This window comes from Electrona antarctica, assembly GCF_951216825.1.
Source record: "Electrona antarctica genome assembly, chromosome: 8".
Lineage (NCBI taxonomy): Eukaryota > Metazoa > Chordata > Actinopteri > Myctophiformes > Myctophidae > Electrona > Electrona antarctica.
Genome location: NC_136789.1, coordinates 30,948,035 through 30,967,167, shown reverse-complemented (window position 1 = coordinate 30,967,167; position 19,133 = coordinate 30,948,035). Strand labels below are relative to the sequence as shown.

General features: G+C 45.1%; 2 protein-coding genes across 3 annotated transcripts in view; one reads left to right on the top strand and one right to left on the bottom strand.

The window, feature by feature from the left end:
• tbl2 (transducin beta like 2) overlaps window positions 1–19,133 on the top strand; it is a 545,946-nt gene that overhangs the window by 256,176 nt on the left and 270,637 nt on the right. The window lies entirely within an intron of this gene.
• LOC306927905 (adhesion G-protein coupled receptor G2-like) overlaps window positions 1–19,133 on the bottom strand; it is a 39,771-nt gene that overhangs the window by 20,467 nt on the left and 171 nt on the right. The window contains exons 2-10 of the mRNA XM_079507791.1: window positions 17,388–17,530; window positions 16,863–16,992; window positions 13,452–13,552; window positions 12,863–13,073; window positions 11,015–11,186; window positions 9,639–9,788; window positions 8,461–8,580; window positions 7,087–7,132; window positions 4,336–4,439 (exon numbers count right to left, since the gene is read on the bottom strand). Coding sequence (XP_079363917.1) covers window positions 4,336–4,439; window positions 7,087–7,132; window positions 8,461–8,580; window positions 9,639–9,788; window positions 11,015–11,186; window positions 12,863–13,073; window positions 13,452–13,552; window positions 16,863–16,992; window positions 17,388–17,502 — 1,149 coding nt within the window. The 5' untranslated portion in view covers window positions 17,503–17,530. The remainder of the gene's footprint in view (window positions 1–4,335; window positions 4,440–7,086; window positions 7,133–8,460; window positions 8,581–9,638; window positions 9,789–11,014; window positions 11,187–12,862; window positions 13,074–13,451; window positions 13,553–16,862; window positions 16,993–17,387; window positions 17,531–19,133) is intronic.

The following is a 19,133-nucleotide window of genomic DNA, read 5'->3' as shown; positions in this document are numbered from 1 at the left end:
ACACACACACACCTAAAGTGACGTTTAAGACCGTTTTAAAGGACCAATTTTCAACCTATCTTCATATAATTGGTCCTCAGTCCTCACTAATAAATAAAATTATAAAATTATAAAATACCAAAAAATACATTCTACTCTGTCTGTGTCTCATAGGAGGGCTGTGGGCAGTTCAGAAACCCGTCCACCAGTGACATCATCGTGAGGCAGATTATTTTTTAAACATGATTTAAAAATATTTATATATTTAGATTTTTATCATGGTGAGAACAATGGCTTTTCTTTTTGCATTGCAACTTTTCAGGACTAGAAAGCCTGCAGTTTATATTGGCTTGGATTCCCCATCGATGATGTCACTGGTGGACGGGTTTCTGAACTGCCCACAGCCCTCCCATGAGACACAGACCGAGTAGACAAAAAATGTGCTATTTTATCATGATTATTATTGAGGATTATTATAGGAAGATAGGTTGAAAAGTGGTGAAGTGGTCCTTTAATATCTCTAAAATAAAAAATGTAACATTGGCCAAACCTAAAATTTGTCACATTTTAGAGGCAGAAATTGTGAACATGGCAGATGTACACGCTGACAACGGCTCATGCTGCGACGCGTGTAGATCTGCTATTTTCGATAGATTAGATTTGCATAAATTTGAACCTTGTGAAATGGGACATTCTGCAGAATGAGTTCTTTCTACTTTTGGTACATAAATTACATTTTGATACCAAGAATGTGTACTTTTACTCTATTTTGATTAGTGGACTTTTACTTGTAACATTGCAGTATTGATGCTTTTACTTAAGTAAACAAATTGAGTACTTTTCCCATCAATTGTGAGCAGGCGTGGAGTAAGGCATGACGTAGTAGGCACAGATTGGATACCTACACATTTAACAATAGTTGCTAAATGATTAACCACGACAACGACTTCTTTGAAGATAAGACTTTTATTTTGTACTTTCTTGAACCAGAAACATATCACTGCGCCAGTCAGACATAATGTACATCAGAGAAATATGAAAATAAAACCACAGAAGGCAATTACAATAGGCAAAAAACAAAATGCTATACAAGGCGGAGTCGTCTGGGCTTTGAGTTGAAAACCCTGATAAACGGCACCATATACAGTAATCTGATCTGTATTAGTTCAATGTCTGTCAGTGTCAGATTGGTCAGGCGTCAGGTTAAGATGGACGCTATTCTGCGTGACTGGACTCTTGTCTCAGAGAACAGTCTCTGAGCACTGCAGGGTGTCAGCGGGAGGGTGACGATGGCCCTCAACAGACGGTGAACATTTGGAAAGGCATTCGCAGAACAGTTGTCAAGAACCTCCATTAACGTGGAGACTTTCAACTTCTCCTCTTCCGTTCTCCGCTTGATGTTCTCGGTGAACCGAGCGTGTTCCGTGTCAGAGATGGCGATCCCATACAGATCGCACGGCCCCTTTAACAGTTCTTTCGTGCCGAAAGTGGCCGATCCAGGCAGGAGAGAGTCCGACGCTGTCATCAGTCCATATGCGTCCTCTGTAAAACGGCAGTTTAACTCGGCTATGTGCCCGTCTAGAACACAGTTCCACAGTGCCCTCAGATCGTCATTGGAATTGATGCGTGACGCTTTCCCCGATGCTGTCGTGACGGCAGAGTCGTCGAATTTTGCGAGGAGCTTGCGCTTACGAGGGCGATTTACATCCCACTTGGTTATGTCGTGTTTTCCCATCAGTTCATCTGTCTGTCTAAGCACCCTGGCGAAGTAACCCTTTGAATCATCACGGAAAGTCCCAAACTTTGCCTTCAGTTGTTCAATCATAGATATGCATTGTGTCACGCACGGCGTTGGGCTCCGTAACTCCTTCGTGGCAAAGGCGCTGTTGTCAAGCAATTTGCCAAATGATACGAGCAGAAAAAAGAATTTCTTTGTTGCCATCTGTGCCATCAGGGCCTCTGCCTCTGCTGTACTTGGTCCACGCGGACCGTCCATATATTCCTCCAGTGTTTCCAGTATTTCGCCCAGCAACAGCAATATGTCGAGCACCGACCCCGACCTTGGTCGTTGTAGCTCAACACACTGATCCCATCCCATCTCCTTCTGTATCTCCATGAACCGAGCGTGCGGCTGGGCCCCGGCGAAAAAACGGTGGATTTGATCTACGGTGTCAAAGAAGCTGCCGATGTCCAGGGATGCTTTGGCTGCGGTGCAAAGCACCACGTTTAGCCGCTGAGAATCGCAGTGGACATAAACTGCGCTCGGAAAGGTTTCTTTCAGGAGCGCCTGCACGCCTCCCCCGCACCCCGACATGACAGACACCCCATCGCAGCAAAGCCCGACGCACAGGGAAGGATCCAACTCGAGAGGCTCCATTACGTCCAAAATCCATTTCGTGATCCCCTGTGCAGTCAAATCCACGGTGTCAATAAACCCTACGGCCCGCTCTTTGACGACTCCTCCATCCATGAATCGAATGCAAACTGCAACCAGTTCCCGGTCTTTATACTCGTCCACGAGTATCGCAAAATATTGCCCACTGAGTTCGGTCTTTATTTTACCAAGCAGGACGGATGCTGCGGCCTCGACCAGCTCGTCCTGAGTGTGGTGGCTCGCCATCACAGCGTGTCCCGGCATTTCCTTCTCATATTGCGCGGCGTAACGCACCGTGTGGTTGAATAACTCCAAGAAATTGCTCTTGTTGAGCGCCGCCGCCGACTCTCCGCCGTGTCCTCTGGGTGGAATGTGCATCTTTGCACGAAGCGTGAAAATGTCCAACACGAGTTTCACTTGCTCCTGGTGTTGATCGGAAAATGTTAGATTTGGTTGAGTTGCTGGCTCCTCCATAGCTGATAGATCCCCGATATTCTCTTCAGAGACCGGCAGTCCAACGGATGCAAAAGCAGCAGCAACAGGGGCCTGCTCTGAGTTCTCCCCTGGTGTGGGTGGCTGTGGTGAGCCTAGCGGGGCCGGCAGGGTACCGGTACCGCTGGTCGGTAGAGTAGCCGGTACTGCTGGCCTGGTTGCTGGTGGTGGTGGTACAGGTTTAGGCGTACCCAAAATAAGTTTGCTCTGGACAAACCTTTTCTTCCTAGCCGGTGCCATCACTGTGTCTCTCTGGTGTCTCAGGAATCAAATGATTGGAGAATGAGGCTGGGGTTGAGGAGGTGTGTGGTTTATATGCCATGACGTGAAAACCGGTTATGCGAATAGAGAGCCAGGAGGCGGACACATTGGCACTGGAAAGACTCAACAATCAGCATCGAGAATCAGAGAATAGCTGATGTGTATTAGGCTGTCTGTCGGCCTTGAGTGGCCTAGGCCTATAGGCGTCGATATACATAACAAAAACCTGCTTGCGTGAGGGGGAGGCACAGCGTCACAGAGGGAGGTCTGTGCATATACTCATACTGTGAGTTGGTTGTGTGTGACAAATAAAACATCTAGATTCTTGATTCAGCAGCATATACTAATGCTTAGTTGGGTCGTCCACTAACAGTTAACAGTCTTTGTATTGAGTTTGTGCTTGAAATGTACTGTAATTCTGCAAACTGTTAATACATATCAATCAATCAATCCCCTAATAAATCTTTCCGGACAATTAAGTGCATTAAAACGTTATAGTCCGTTGGACAAGTAAGTGACTCTTGGTTTCATGTTTTCTGAGTCAACAATATTATTGTAGTTTCAAGTTTATTTGAAAAACATCATTGCATAACAATATGAATTATGATGTTTCTTACACTTTGAGACACAAGAGGACAAGAGGACATTATTGCCATTATGGATAGGACTGATCTATGGCTGTATGTATTTGGAATACATGAAAAGTATGTAAGATCACATACATTTTAGGCCCTATTAACTTGTAAACTGAGAATATTCATCTAATATTCACCAAAAACAACTTGATTTAAAACGTATTTGTGTGCACTGCTCGTGCTCCGGACAAGTGAATGGGAAATGTACTGGTCTGAAGGACAATGAAGTGCCTCAAAAAGTGAATGTCAAGCCCTGATACTGTATGTGCATTTTTTAATGGTCACAAAATCAGTAAGTAAAGAGCGGTACATTAGGTGTGTGTGTGTGTGTGTGTGTGTGAGAGAGAGAGAGAGAGAGAGAGAGAGAGAGAGAGAGAGAGAGAGAGAGAGTGTGTGTGTGTGTGTGTGTGTGTGTGTGTGTGTGTGTGTGAGAGAGAGAGAGAGAGAGAGAGAGAGAGAGAGAGAGAGAGAGAGAGAGAGAGAGAGAGAGTGTGTGTGTGTGTGTGTGTGTGAGAGAGAGAGAGAGAGAGTGTGTGTGTGTGTGTGTGTGTGTGTGTGTGTGTGTGTGTGTGTTGTGCACGTGTGCTAGTGTACCATCAGGACTCCAAAGTGTGTGAGGTGGTCACACAGGCACGTGGTGTACTGAGCACTGCTGTTGTGCTTTCTGCAGCCGCTTCCATCCCAGCCCCCATGACCACCTGAACAATGACACGCACGCACACACACACACACACACACACACACACACACACACACACACACACACGCACGCACGCGCACGCACGCATGCGCACACGCACGCACGCACGCACGCACGCACGCACGCACGCACACACACGCACACACACACACACACACACACACACACACAGAGTTTGAAACAATGACCCAACGGCAAAATACTCCCATGCCTATTGGGAGAAATACAACAATGTGCAAACACAGCAGCAATGCTGTGTGAACTGCTGCGACAAAAGAATGGAATACAACCACCCTAAGGACTGCTATCTGTACCAAGTATAGACCGCTAAAGGTACTGCACATTACAGACAAACAGAGAGGCTACCTTTAAACACATTCAATCTGAGTTTTTTGTATACTATTTTAAATAGTGTTGAGAAAGAAATGCTGCTATTTGTCCCAAAGTGACTGCAAAAAAAATGCTGCTATTTGTCCCAAAGTGACTGCAAAAGAATGCTGCTATTTGTCCCAAAGTGACTGCAAAAAAATGCTGCTATTTGTCCTAAAGTGACTGCAAAAAAATGCTGCTATTTGTCCCAAAGTGACTGCAAAAAAAATGCTGCTATTTGTTTAAACAAAGCTTTATAGGCTGTATAACATGTATGTAATGATGCAATGGGACATAGCTCTGTATACAACATGCTGTAGCCCCTGCAAGGCTGCAACTGTACACTGTCCCCATTTTCAACGTTTTTATATTTTTACAGTTTGCTTTGGCAATGTAAACGTATGTTTTCTCATGCCAATAAAGCTCATGTGAATTGAAATGAAGAAAGAAAAAAAATGCATGTCGACCTGAACAGTGACGCACGAACACAACGCTCGACTCAATCGCTATTCATACACAGTGGTGTCATGCTCGTAGAACGCAGTACCACACCGTGGTACAAAAAAAGAAAATGACGTGCACGCGCAGGTACGTAACGGAACGGTGGACGCACGTGCACGCTAGAACGCGTCCCCCGCCTAGATTCAAGAGAAGACACACCGAACCTCGCGTCAGTGTTGCCAACTCTTGTGAGAGAAATAAGCCAGTAGTCCACCTCCAAAAACAAGTCCAAAACAAGCCAACATATCATTATGCATAATATGTCTATAGTAATAATGTTTTGGTCCTTTCCTCCTTTATGATGAATTCCTGTTCTGTTCTTTGGCTATATAGAAGTGTCTATTTGTACGTCTCTAAATGTTTTGATGAATTGAACAAGGTGGACCCTCTTGTAAAGAAGTGTAATGCTTAATTGGGTCGTCCACTCACAGTTAACAGTCTTTGTATTGAGTTGTGCTTGAAATGTACTGTAATTACTGCAAACTGTTAATACATATTTAAATCAATCAATCAATCAATCAATCAATCGGTCATTTCTTATACTATTACACACATAGTAGAGACACCAGGCCGATTATGTCACTCAATGTGATTCACACTCCCCCCAAACCTATGGGTAACTATTTATAGCATAAACATCAAATAAATGTTGTCTTGTTTGATATTCAAAATAAACCCCCAAATTTTGAAAACAAGCCCAAAAAAACGCAACCCGCGACTTAGGGAAAAAAAAAACGCAACTTTGGAAAAGAAAACAAGCCAACATTGGCGGGAAACAATATAGTACCAAGTGGTTACTTGCATACTGGTGGTGGGGCGCGCCCCCCTAGTTTCTTGCATACTGGTGGTGGGGCGCGCCCCCCTAGTTTCTTGCATACTGGTGGTGGGGCGCGCCCCCCTAGTTTCTTGCATACTGGTGGTGGGGCGCGCCCGCCTAGTTTCTTGCATACTGGTGGTGGGGCGCGCCCCCCTAGTTTCTTGCATACTGGTGGTGGGCGCGCCCCCCTAGTTTCACGCATTGTCAAGTACCCAAATCAAATGGCCCGCTACTACTATGCATAACAACTGGTTTAACTGTTTAACCTGAACGGCGATGCACGTTCTCACACAGCACAGACAGGGTTGCCAAGTCTGCTTGTTTACCCACCAAAGTTGGCTTGTTTTTTCCAGAGTTGCGTTTTTTTTCCTCCCCCAGTCGCGGGTTGCAGTTTTTTGGGCTTGTTTTAAAAATTTGGTGGCTTGTTTTGAACAAGCCAACATTTCTTTGATGTATACTATGTATATACTATAAATACCCATAGGTTTTTCGAGGGAAGACTTGGCTTATTTCTCTCGCCAAGAGTTGGCTTGTTTTGGGCTTGTTTTAGGAGGTGGGTTGGCTTATTTCTCTCACAAGAGTTGGCAACACTGAGCACAACCAGCAGTATGTCTCCAGTATAGGCTATTGCTTCTGTGGTGTTCTGCAGTCACGCAACAACAATGCCTCCTCCAAGAACAGATTCGTCTAAAGCAAACCTTTTTGTTTAGCTACAGCAGCGCAGTAAAGACGTTGTCTGATTATTTTAAGTCTACTTTTGTGTTAAAACTCTCATACACGATAAACACAGCTGTCCTGTGCGCACATGTAGGTGCGTGCACGTGGATGACGTCATTAAAATGCCGTGGTACCGAAAAAATAAAAAATAAAATCACCATTACACCACTGTTTATACACATAGCGGTCAGTTCTGAACGTAACTCGTTCCCACACCTTCCCTTCCCACACTGGGACCCACCGTTTCTGTTGAAGTTCCAATAAACACACTGGACGTCTTTGTTGAGCTGTGAACGAGAGGCAAGGAAAACACAGCGTTATTTCACAACAAATTCCTTCTTTCATTAACCACTTGTCTTAAGCCCTGTGTGTAGCTGAAGCCCTCTTCAGCTACTGTTTTATTTTCTTCCCGTAGCTAGTGCAATTTGGCTTTATAGGGCAGAATGGAGTCACTGTGTTCGGTATATGAATGCTAGGAAGGGACTATAGTGGACAAGATATCCAGTATAAGTCATTTTACACTTGGTTGCATGCTGAAACTAGCTAGCAGATCTACAAGCTCACAACGCGTCGCAGTGCAACACGTTGGGAGCTTGTAGAAGTGTAAAATCAGTCATTACGACGGCATCAAGGCCCGCGACTAAATCAACTATACTGTAGATTTAGTCGACTAAAACTAAAACATTCCAGGAGACTAAAATGTGACACTGGTGTTGGGTACGAGGAGCGTGATCTTAGTAGGGATACTCTCTCATCGTGTTGGGTACGAGCAGAGCTATCTAATAGAAGAGTTACGACATTGAGGGGGCAGAAACCGAGCGCTGGAGCACTGTTCATGCAGCCTGAACTGAGACAAGCTGGAGTTGGAAATACATTGTTTTCAACGAGGGCGGCGCAAACAAGAGCTATTTTAAGCATGTGTGCAACATGACAACTGTTTTAAAGTATTGTACAGTAACAACTAAAGTCTCTTTAATGTTTATGCTGTACTAATACAAAACAATCTAAAATAAAGGGATTTAGGATCATTAAAGCTGGGCTGTTGCCTGGGTCCAATGCATTTCTGCCTACTTCCAGTCCAGGACTTGGCCCAGTTGGTTGTCCCCACGCTCAATGCGTAGTCTATGTAGGAGAGCCGCCATTGGACTGAAGCCCCATGAAGTGACCAATAGAAGTCTATGTAGGAGAGCCGCCACTGGACTGAAGCCCCATGAAGTGACCAATAGAAGTCTATGTAGGAGAGCCGCCATTGGACTGAAGCCCCATGAAGTGACCAATAGAAGTCTATGTAGGAGAGCCGCCATTGGACTGAAGCCCCATGAAGTGACCAATAGAAGTCTATGTAGGAGAGCCTCCATTGGACTGAAGCCCCATGAAGTGACCAATAGAAGTCTATGTAGGAGAGCCGCCATTGGACTGAAGCCCCATGAAGTGACCAATAGAAGTCTATGTAGGAGAGCCTCCATTGGACTGAAGCCCCATGAAGTGACCAATAGAAGTCTATGTAGGAGAGCCTCCATTGGACTGAAGCCCCATGAAGTGAACGCAGTTTGCGTAACTCTGTCTATATCTAAGTACGAGGAGGAGTGTGATCTTTGTAGGGATACTCTCTCACCGTGTTGGGTACGAGGAGTGTGATCTTGACGTCCTCGTCGAGCCCTGTGATTGGACGGCTGACGTTGGTCACGCTGGCCGACACCACGAAGCTGTTGAGGACTGTCCCCTGATGGCTGCTCTGAAAGCATGAAAGAAATCGTTGTGTGTGTGTGTGTGTGTGTGCGTGTGTGTGTGTGTGCGCGCGCGCTTGTGTGCGTGTACCAGGCATTGCTATATACTCATGAACGCCAATTTGACATTATGAGAATTATGAGAAGGACCATTTCCAGGACTCAACAGGAGAAATGTTGTTGTCAAGGTTAACAAAGACTTTTAGAGCTATGGTTATAATTAGGAAAAGATTCAGGTTGGGGTCCGAGTTAGGATTATGTATAGAGCGCCGAAGTCCTGCCGCCACTCGCTCATCCCCTCGATTCCCCTGGTTCACGGAAGTCATTTCTCTATGTGTGTGTGTGTGTGTGTGTGTGTGCGCGTGCACGTGCGTGTGTGCGTGAGTGATTTCTGTACCCAGGATCTTTCCTCCGGTGTTGGTATGACAGACTGAAGTGTATGACCAAACAACGTCGACTGTGAACACGTTCATGAGCATGTGAGCATGTGTCGCCTACACTCTGCACATTTAGGGCTTGTTTGGACTCAGGCACCGAGACGCATGTTGATTTTCGAGTGTGTCATGGGACCCCAAAAGCAACGGAAAAATATTTGTGCCCTTGATAATGTATTTTGTAAATGTGGACAGTCTCACATGAATACATTGAATTGTGTGCGTGCGTGCGTGTGTGTGTTTTATTCAGCTAGGTCTCCGTGGTCGACCCCAGCAGACCTCCGGTACCGTGAAGAGCATGGGGATGCAGACTACAGGCAGCGGCGGTGGCTCAGCGGTAGAGTGGCTGCCTGGATGGTAACCGCCAGGTTGCCAGTTCGAACCCGGGCTCCCCCAGAGTCACTGTCGAAGTGTCCTTGAGCAAGACACTGAACCCCTAATTGCTGCCGATGTGCAGGTTGGTGCCTTGCATGGTTTCTGCTGCCATCGGTACTTGAATGTGTGTGTGAATGGGTGAATGTAATGCACAATCTATGTAAAGGTGTGTGAATGTGTGTATGAATGGGTGAATGTAATGCACAATCTATGTAAAGCGCCTTGGATAAAGGCACTATATAAATGCACCATTTTACCGGTACCGTGAAGAGCATGCTGGGGATGCTGTAGAACTGGAACTGGACTCTGGGCGAACTCTGGCCGTTCTGTGGGAAACTGTGTCGCAGAGCCGGCGGCAGCGAGATGAAGGCCACCGCCCCGCTGAGCGGAGGTTTGTTGATGTGAACCTGCACATTCAATTAAATGAGTTAATCACACGGGCCAGGAGGACGAGTTCAGGAGTTTGTGCTTATTGTATTTGTAAGCCAGTGGTTCATGTCAAGGACACCCAAATCAACACTCATTAGCCCGCGGACCCCCAGTAGAAAATATATGCCAATTGCCAAGGACCCCCAAAAGAGAAGATTTTCCAATCGGGACACGGTATGCAATATGGGCGGGCTTTGGTACAGTGACGTTCAATGCTTGAGACCTTTGACTGACAGTAGCTCTGACCAATTGCGTCAAAGAGAAAATGTTTGAACCCCCCCCCCCCGGGAAACAAGATCCATACACAGCATCTCCAGACTCAAATACCACACGACAGTGTGATTTGAGTCTGGCTTATTAGCCAGGCTACTCCAGACGTACAGTACTGACCTTATTAGCCAGGCTACTCCAGACGTACAGTACTGACCTTATTAGCCAGGCTACTCCAGACGTACAGTACTGACCTTATTAGCCAGGCTACTCCAGACATACAGTACTGACCTTATTAGCCAGGCTACTCCAGACGTACAGTACTGACCTTATTAGCCAGGCTACTCCAGACGTACAGTACTGACCTTATTAGCCAGGCTACTCCAGACGTACAGTACTGACCTTATTAGCCAGGCTACTCCAGACGTACAGTACTGACCTTATTAGCCAGGCTACTCCAGACGTACAGTACTGACCTTATTAGCCAGGCTACTCCAGACGTACAGTACTGACCTTATTAGCCAGGCTACTCCAGACGTACAGTACTGACCTTATTAGCCAGGCTACTCCAGACATACAGTACTGACCTTATTAGCCAGGCTACTCCAGACGTACAGTACTGACCTTATTAGCCAGGCTACTCCAGATGTACAGTACTGACTTTATTAGCCAGGCTACTCCAGACATACAGTACTGACCTTATTAGCCAGGCTACTCCAGACGTACAGTACTGACCTTATTAGCCAGGCTACTCCAGACGTACAGTACTGACCTTATTAGCCAGGCTACTCCAGACGTACAGTACTGACCTTATTAGCCAGGCTACTCCAGACATACAGTACTGACCTTATTAGCCAGGCTACTCCAGACATACAGTACTGACCTTATTAGCCAGGCTACTCCAGACGTACAGTACTGACCTTATTAGCCAGGCTACTCCAGACGTACAGTACTGACCTTATTAGCCAGGCTACTCCAGACGTACAGTACTGACCTCGGGGTTCAAGCCCTCCTGGGCAGAAGACACGGCGAACGTCAGCGTGTCACACTGACCCTGGAGGTCCACGTCCACCACCGAGATGGCCATGGCGGGAGCCAGGAGGGTGAAGGAGGAGCCTTGGTAACCCGACAGCCTGTTCCCCACGCCCTCCGTGATGTTCAGAATGCTACGACAAAGACATCGACACAAAGAAATAAAATGAGACATTACATTGTTTGCTGTCAAAGTGGAACTAATCAAACACATTTTCCCCCTCTGCTCCCCATTTGTTCATTTTTTCTTAATGACTCTTGTGAAAATGAAGGTTATACTTAGCCTGTGGGACAGTTCACTTTTTTTGTTTGTTTGTTTTGGTCACAAAGAGATTTAGTTTTTTGGTGTTTTTTTTTAATGCCAGTTCCAATTGAACTACACGGTCCGGACATGTGTCGTTTTTAATAAAGACAGTAGGGAACAAAGGGAGTCTAGGAACATACTGTATAATAACTTATAAGGCTTGATAGCCTCTCCTCCACATTTATCTCCATGCGTAACCTGGAATAACTTGGAATAATATTCCAGGTTACATTAGGAAATCCCCAACCATAGCCATCTTTAAGTCCAATTTAAAAACGTATTTATTTAACATTGCCTATCCCAGTGATGTCTAATAACAGCTAGGTTTTGCCTGGGCTTTAAATTAGCTGTGTTTTCTGTTTCTATCAAAGGTGGGAGTATTTGTTGTAGCCTAATGTATATGCTCCTATATCTTATTTTAATTGTATCTATTATAATCTGTATTCATTTTAAAGTGCACTGCAGTGCTATATAAATAAAATTGCCTTGCCTTGCGTGTGCCTTACGTCAGTGGTTCTGAAACCTTTTCATGTCAAGGACCCCCAAATTGGCACTAATTATCCCACGGAACCCCTATGTGAAAAGATACGCCAGGGACCCACCATAAGAGAATAATTGTACGGCTCTAACAGGGATTTTCAACCCCACTTTTTTAAGGTTTTTTTTAAGTTCTCTTTTTTTTTCTTTTTGTAAGTGTTTTTTTAAGATTTTTTTTAAGTTAAGTTTTTTTTAAGTTAAGTTTTTTGTGTGTGGGTGTGTGTGTGTTTTTTGTGTGTGATACAGCTGCGCCCTCTGGTGGCGGGTGGGTGGTGTTACAGCATGACACACACACACAGACAGACAGACACACAGACATGTTCTGCTAGGTCTCATAGTTAGTGCTCACTGCGTTCGCAATCACTGCGTTCGCAACAATGAACTAGAAAGGAAACACTGGGATCAGGGGGGTATAAATACACAAGGACACAGGTGAACTCAACTGAAAATCAACACTGGGATAGGCTGGGGAACGAACAGGACCAGGTGGAAACACTAGGCTAATCACAGTGCAGGTTAGACAAGGCAGGCAAACGGTAACAAGGCAGACAGGAAACACTAGGAACAATACTACACAATAAAAGCACACAAGGGTAAAGCAAAAACTCAAACTGGAACTAGAAAACCAAGAACACTTCAAAAATCAGAGGAACACAACAGAAAAGTAAAACACCAACCATTACTGCATGGAAACCAGCACATGGAACGGATCCTGACAGCATTAGTCCCCCCCCCCCCCCCCCCCCCCCCATTTAATGACATTTCTATCTCTGGGACCCCAAATTTATATTGTAAAAGCAATGCTAATTTAACTCTGAGAGTGTACGAATGGAACCAAATGGATTTGTACACTCTCAGAGTTACAGACCCATAAGGGTCCATTTGGTTCCTAACTATCATTAAGCCATGGGGTCCCCCTGGAACTCCTTCAAGAACCCCTGCATGGGGGTCCCCAGACCCCTGCCTCACGTGTTGGTGAAAGGCCCCAGGTGGCTGTCGGACTCCATGATGACAGAGAGGACGTTGATGACGGCTCGGCCCAGGCCAGGTGTGATGACGCCCAGGCTGACCACGGCCTTCAGCTTGTTGAGCACGGTCAGCAGCTCCTCGTAGCTCAGGCTCGGGGTGGGCCGCTCGCTCAGCAGACCCTCCATCATCTCCACCACGTCGGCTGCGTTCTCTACAGGACAGACACCACAGAGAAATATATATGGGCCCCAACAATAAGGGCCTTTCTCTGCCAGATGGCCGCAGCACCAGGAGGGGGTGTAATCACCAATTATTTGAGGTAACCGCAATCTTTTTCTTTTTTCTTTTTGCATAATCGCCATTATGGTCATATGATCATATATTTTCAATTTTTATCAAGAATTGATCAATGTCACCATGGTCCACATACTGTACAGTGTACACTGTTTTTCTTTTGTTTTTTTTCAAAAGGGCACATTGCTGTCCAGAGGGAAAAGGGCAGGGGTGCTCTAGCACGCCCTAGTGTCTATCTGTGCACGCCACTGATTATGTGACAAACACAAAGATGTGCAGCGAGTGACTGACTGACCAGCAGTGACGTCTATTTCATCCAGATTTGTGATGTTTTCCACCACCAGGGGGCATCGTTCCAGGTCTGGGAGCGTCCATCCTGTTGGGATCCCCAGCTTACTGGAAGGCAGCAGACATGGAGTCAGAAATACATACAGAACTCAAGAGTCAATAATCATTCATTTTTTGGACCAGTATCAGTTTCTCAACCTTTTTCTCATCTGAAGGACCCCCCGGTTCTTATCTCTGGGACCAATCTACACAGCCGTGGTGGAACGTAACTACTCTATGGCAGGGGTTCTCAACGTTTTTGGCCGGGGACCCCCGGAAATGCTTTGGCAATGTCTCGGGACCCCCGCCCCGCCCCCTCCCGACCCCCAATATAAATTGACTGCTACAATAACCTTAAACCATTTTGGGCGGGAACCCCTTTTGATGTTTTAAGCATTGTTATAATTTAGCTATTGAAAAATAGCAGATCTACAAGCTCATAGCGCGCCACCGAGTGGCGCGCTATGAACTTGTAGGTCTGCTATTTTTGAAAAATCGTGAAAATAAAATTTTAAAAAAAATCCTTTTTCTTTTTAAATATTTTGGGGACCCCCCAAAATAATTTGGCGACCCCCCGAGGGGTCGCGACCCACGGGTTGAGAACCCCTGCTCTATGGTACTTGTAGGACTACGGGAACGCATCTGCATCTGTATTTGCTGGTGCTCCGGCATCTGCCATCAGACCTCTGGAGCTTGTTCAGAAAGCTGCGGCTCGTCTGGTGTTCAACCGCCCCAAGTTCTCCCACACAACCATCCTTCTCCGTTCTCTACACTGGCTCCCCGTAGCGGCTCGCATCCAGTTCAAAACCCTGGTGTTAGCCTATAGGGCAGTGAAAGGAACAGCTCCTTCCTACCTCCGGGCTATGGTCGATGCCTACACCCCTGCCCGACCACTTCGGTCTGCCACCTCGGGCCGACTGATTGCCTCGTCACTCAAGGGTCCTTCTGGCCGATCCACACGGTCACGACTCTTTTCTGTTCTGGCCCCACAGTGGTGGAATGAACTTCCCACTGATGTTAGGACAGCAGAGTCACTGCCCATATTTCGCCGCAGGTTGAAAACCCACCTCTTCAGGAAACACTACCCTTCCTCTCTGCCTGACCTACTTGTTGTTAACTAGTTGTACGAACGCTTGTTTTCTATTGTTGTATTGTTTATTGGATCTTGTTTAGTCGATACACTTAATTGTTTTAGCTCATGCTCATTTGATTTAGCTATTTTGTCTCATCTGTTTAAGGAAATAGGTAGCTGATATATTGCACTTTTACCTTAGCGCTAGGTATACTCTTGGTTGCTTGTTTTTGCAGAAAATGCACTAAAGACTTCTGGTGATTAGTTTTTGTTCCCTACCTATGTTGAATACACTTATTGTAAGTCGCTTTGGATGAAAGCGTCTGCTAAATGACTGTAATGTATCACCACTTTTTGAGTGGTGCAAACCACTCCAACAACTGGCTTTGTACCCGTGTTTGTTCGTACCAAAAAAACGAGCATGGTTGCTATGGTTAGCAACCAAAAAAAACGAGCATGGTTGCTATGGTTAGTATTCAACGCCTGAGTGACCTACCTTCAAGTGACACTGTTGAGACTGCATTCATGCGGAGAGTACTTATGACACAGATGCTTTCCTGGTTCTAATGTACAGTAACTATAACAATAAATGTGTAGTTGCACCACTCAGTTCACACAGGTGTGATTTAATTTTAACCATTACTATAAGCGCTACGAGCTTGAAGATGTGCTATTTTTTTTTAATTGTGAAAATGTGTGCAAGTCTTTGAATATATACTCTTTGAAAGTGAACGGTTTTAACTCAAATCTTTGCTTCTGGAGGGGGGGGGGGGGGGGGTCCCTGGAACAACATATTTTGAGATTGGGGTCCCCGGCCAATTGCATATAATATAATTCTGGGGGTCCATGACATAAAACAGCATGAATCAAATAACAACATAACAGACATCAAATAGGTGAGCTTGTACAGTAGATCTGCTATTTTCAAAAGATTTGTATACATTTTAGACACTTGTGAAAAGGGACATTCTGCATAATGGGTACTACTTTTGGTAAAACGTTGTCGTTTTTTCAATAAAGTAATCCTTTACCAAAAGAATGGTGTGCGGGCCCAAGCTCCTAGGCTACCAACCTCCTTCCCTACTTTTACTTTTGGTATACATTCATTTTATTTTGATGCCAATACTTTTGTACTTTAACTCTAGTAAACTTTTAATAGCAAACTATTACTTGTAAGAGAATATTTCGGCATTGCAGTATTTGAAACACTTTTACGTGAGTAAAACATTGGAATACTTTTCCCATGGACTGCACAGTAAAAGCACGTACCAGTGTTAACGTTAAAAGTCTGAGAGTCTAGATACAAACAAATGGAACCACGAGCGATCCAGAGATCTGGGCATCATAAATGATGTCATTATCTCCGGTAATTAGCCCAACCAAGTTACTGATTAATACCACTCGATCCAGGCCAACTTAATGAACAGCCATGTAAACATGTGGCACCGTGGCACACCGAATCAGTACACCCATAAAGGTTCTAATTGCACAAGCATCGGCAATGTAAATATATATACTATACCAGACTCCACAAATGAAGCGCATAATTAGGGCCCATACATTTATATTATATATTAGTCCAAACACACATCCGTGCACACATAGAACAGGGGCTTCATGACTGGGATTTACACTGCATGAGTCATTAAATACATAAGATAAGATGTTCATTGGTAAATGGCGCATTTATCCAAGGCGCTTTACATTGATTGTGCATCACACACACACACACACACACACGCACACACACACACACACACTGATGGCGGAGGAAACCACGCAAGGCACCAACTTGCATCGGGAGCAATTAGGGGTTTAGCGTCTTTTTCAAGGACACTTCGACACTGGCTCTGGGCCTGGGGGAGCTCGGAATCGAACCGAAGGCCTTGCAGTTGCAACCCGGCCACTCTACCCCTGAGTCAGTGGCTCAGTGGCTCACTGTATGGAACACACAACCAAACATGAGCATGCAGAGAGCATAACTCTGTGATGATTTCCTGTTTCTGGCTATATAGAAGTGTATATTTGTACGTTTCTAAATGCTATGATGAATTGAACATGGTGGACCCATATTGTAAACAAGTGTAATGCTTTATGGTGTCGTCCACAGTTAACAGTTTTGTATTGAGTTGTGCTTGAAATGTACTGTAATTCTCCAATCTGTAAATAAATACTTCAATCAATCAATCATGACTACGTGGCTGTGCACAGATCCTGTTATGTACAATAACCAGAAACTGTGGTATAGCCCCCGACACAAATAAAACCGCGGTGAGACAGTGCTTGGGGCAGCAGGTCAGCTCTCACCAGCGTCGCAGGGCTTGCTGGAGTCTATTCCCCGGACAGCTCCGACGCACCCAGTTATTGGCCCAGGTTTTGGGCCACACAAACAGGCCTTTTCTGGTCTGGTGTCTGTGTGCCGGGCAGTGTAGCACCACTGAAGAATACAGACAGACAGACGTGGAGGAAAAGAAACGACAAGAGACAATTAAAGGCTGAGGTTACAGAAGATGAAAAGGTTCTAATATATTATTTATGCCCCAGAATCTATAAATCTCACACTATTAAAGGGACACTTTATGTGTGTAATGTGATATGTGATAATGTGATAGATATTTTCAGATGGGGGTCGGCGGCCAATTACATATCATTTTTGGGGTTCTTGACATGAAATATTGAGCACCACTGACATAGAAAGCTGTCATGATTTAGAGGACATTTTTTTAATTTCGATGTCAGGCCTATATGGGATAAAGTAGGCTATATATATATTTAAAAAATAATTCCACGCGGTGGGACCGTGGAGTGTGACGTGTGCCGCGTGTCGCTTACGAATGCGGCTGATCTGAATGTCCTGCGTAGCCACGGCGACGGAGCTGCTGTTATACGGCTGCTCCAGCAGATGGCGTATCCTCTTCTCCGTGTCCTCGGCGTCCGACAGCTTCATCACCTGCACCTGGAACACGCAGCTCTCCCTGCACACGGAGGAGACCCGTTTTCATCCGTGAAAAAAGGTAGTCGACGAACAGTTTGTCATATTATTAGTCGACAAAATCAACACTGCAGACTAGACATGTCTACCATGCTTTTACTGATCAACATTACAATCTCCCTGTACTATATGTCTCAAGAACATACCATACCCTGAAGAAGGCAACTCGCTTGCCGAAACGTTGGTTTATTAAAAAGTGTCTAGCATCGTGACTACGAGCTGTGCGGCCTCTTCTGTCAAGAACTGATTTAACATATATTTGAGTGATTGTGTCCATAACATGAACTGATAGCATTTTATAACTGGGGGGGATATATTTGGGGGTATTTGGGGGTATTTGTGCGCGCACAGCACGCACCGCAATTTTCTCGAGTTGGGGGGGATATCCCCTCCATTTTTGAGCAACATTACACAGATGTGTTATGTTTTCCACAGATTTCAAGGCAAAACACTGCTAACACAGACTCCGCAAAGCCAGCAATCCTTACCCGATTAAGTCTACTACAGATGGATTATTAAAATGAAATACAGATGTATTAGATTAATCATGAAGTCTATCTCAAATAGATTTTATTCAATTAACTGCATGCATTTTTCACAGCACCTTTAGTGTGCCTTTGCATTTTGAGAACCAGTACAGTTGTGGTGTGTCTATTACAGTCTTTTACAAGTCTGTGACATGCAGTGGCGTGCACAGATAGACACTAGGGGGTGCTAGAGCACTGCCCTTTTGGCAATGTGCCCTTTTGGAAAAAAAAAGAAAAAAGTTATTTTTCTTTTCTTTTTTACAGTGTACACTGTACAGTATGTGGACCATGGTGACATTGATCAATTCTTGATAAAAAAGCTTCTAATATATTATTTAGGCCCCACAATCTATAAATGAGTACCACAGACGAAAAACAGTCTAAGTCCAAATTTCAGACTGACCCCTCCACGAAAAGGCCTTGTTGTCCTGAACCCTTATCTATCATTTATATATTACGGATCAATAGTGTGGACTTAGACTGTTATTCGTCTGTGGTACTCAAATGTCACACTATTAAGGCAACCGGACGGTTCCACGCGCTGCACAAGGTGCCCTTTTTTCACTTGAGCACCTGCCCCTCTAAATGTCTGTGCACGCCACTGGTGACATGTGACATGTGACCTGTGACATGTGACCTGTGACATGTGTGGTGTGACATGGTGTGGATGCCCTGCCTGCCCAGCTGCCGTCTTGCTGTTGTTGTTGTTGTCAGTATGTACCTGGACATAAACCATGGGGAAAATAATCTTTAAAAATGCACTTAGCCCACTACAATTTGTTCTACAGTCTGTGCAGGGCTGTAGCTGATGTTTTTGTTGCCCTACTCACAACTATCTTCTGGTTGCCCCCCCCCGCCTCGCACACCTGCAAAATGTGGACCGTTTTTTCCCTGACACCGACCCTTTTATAATGCAAGATCGCCAATGTCTACCTCCCTGGGCTACACATATTATAGAAACCACCACGATATTAAAGTTAAAGTTAAACTGCTTATAATCACTGTGTGATAATAACAAAATTGGGTCTGTGACTGTCGGGTGACAGACATACAGTCTGT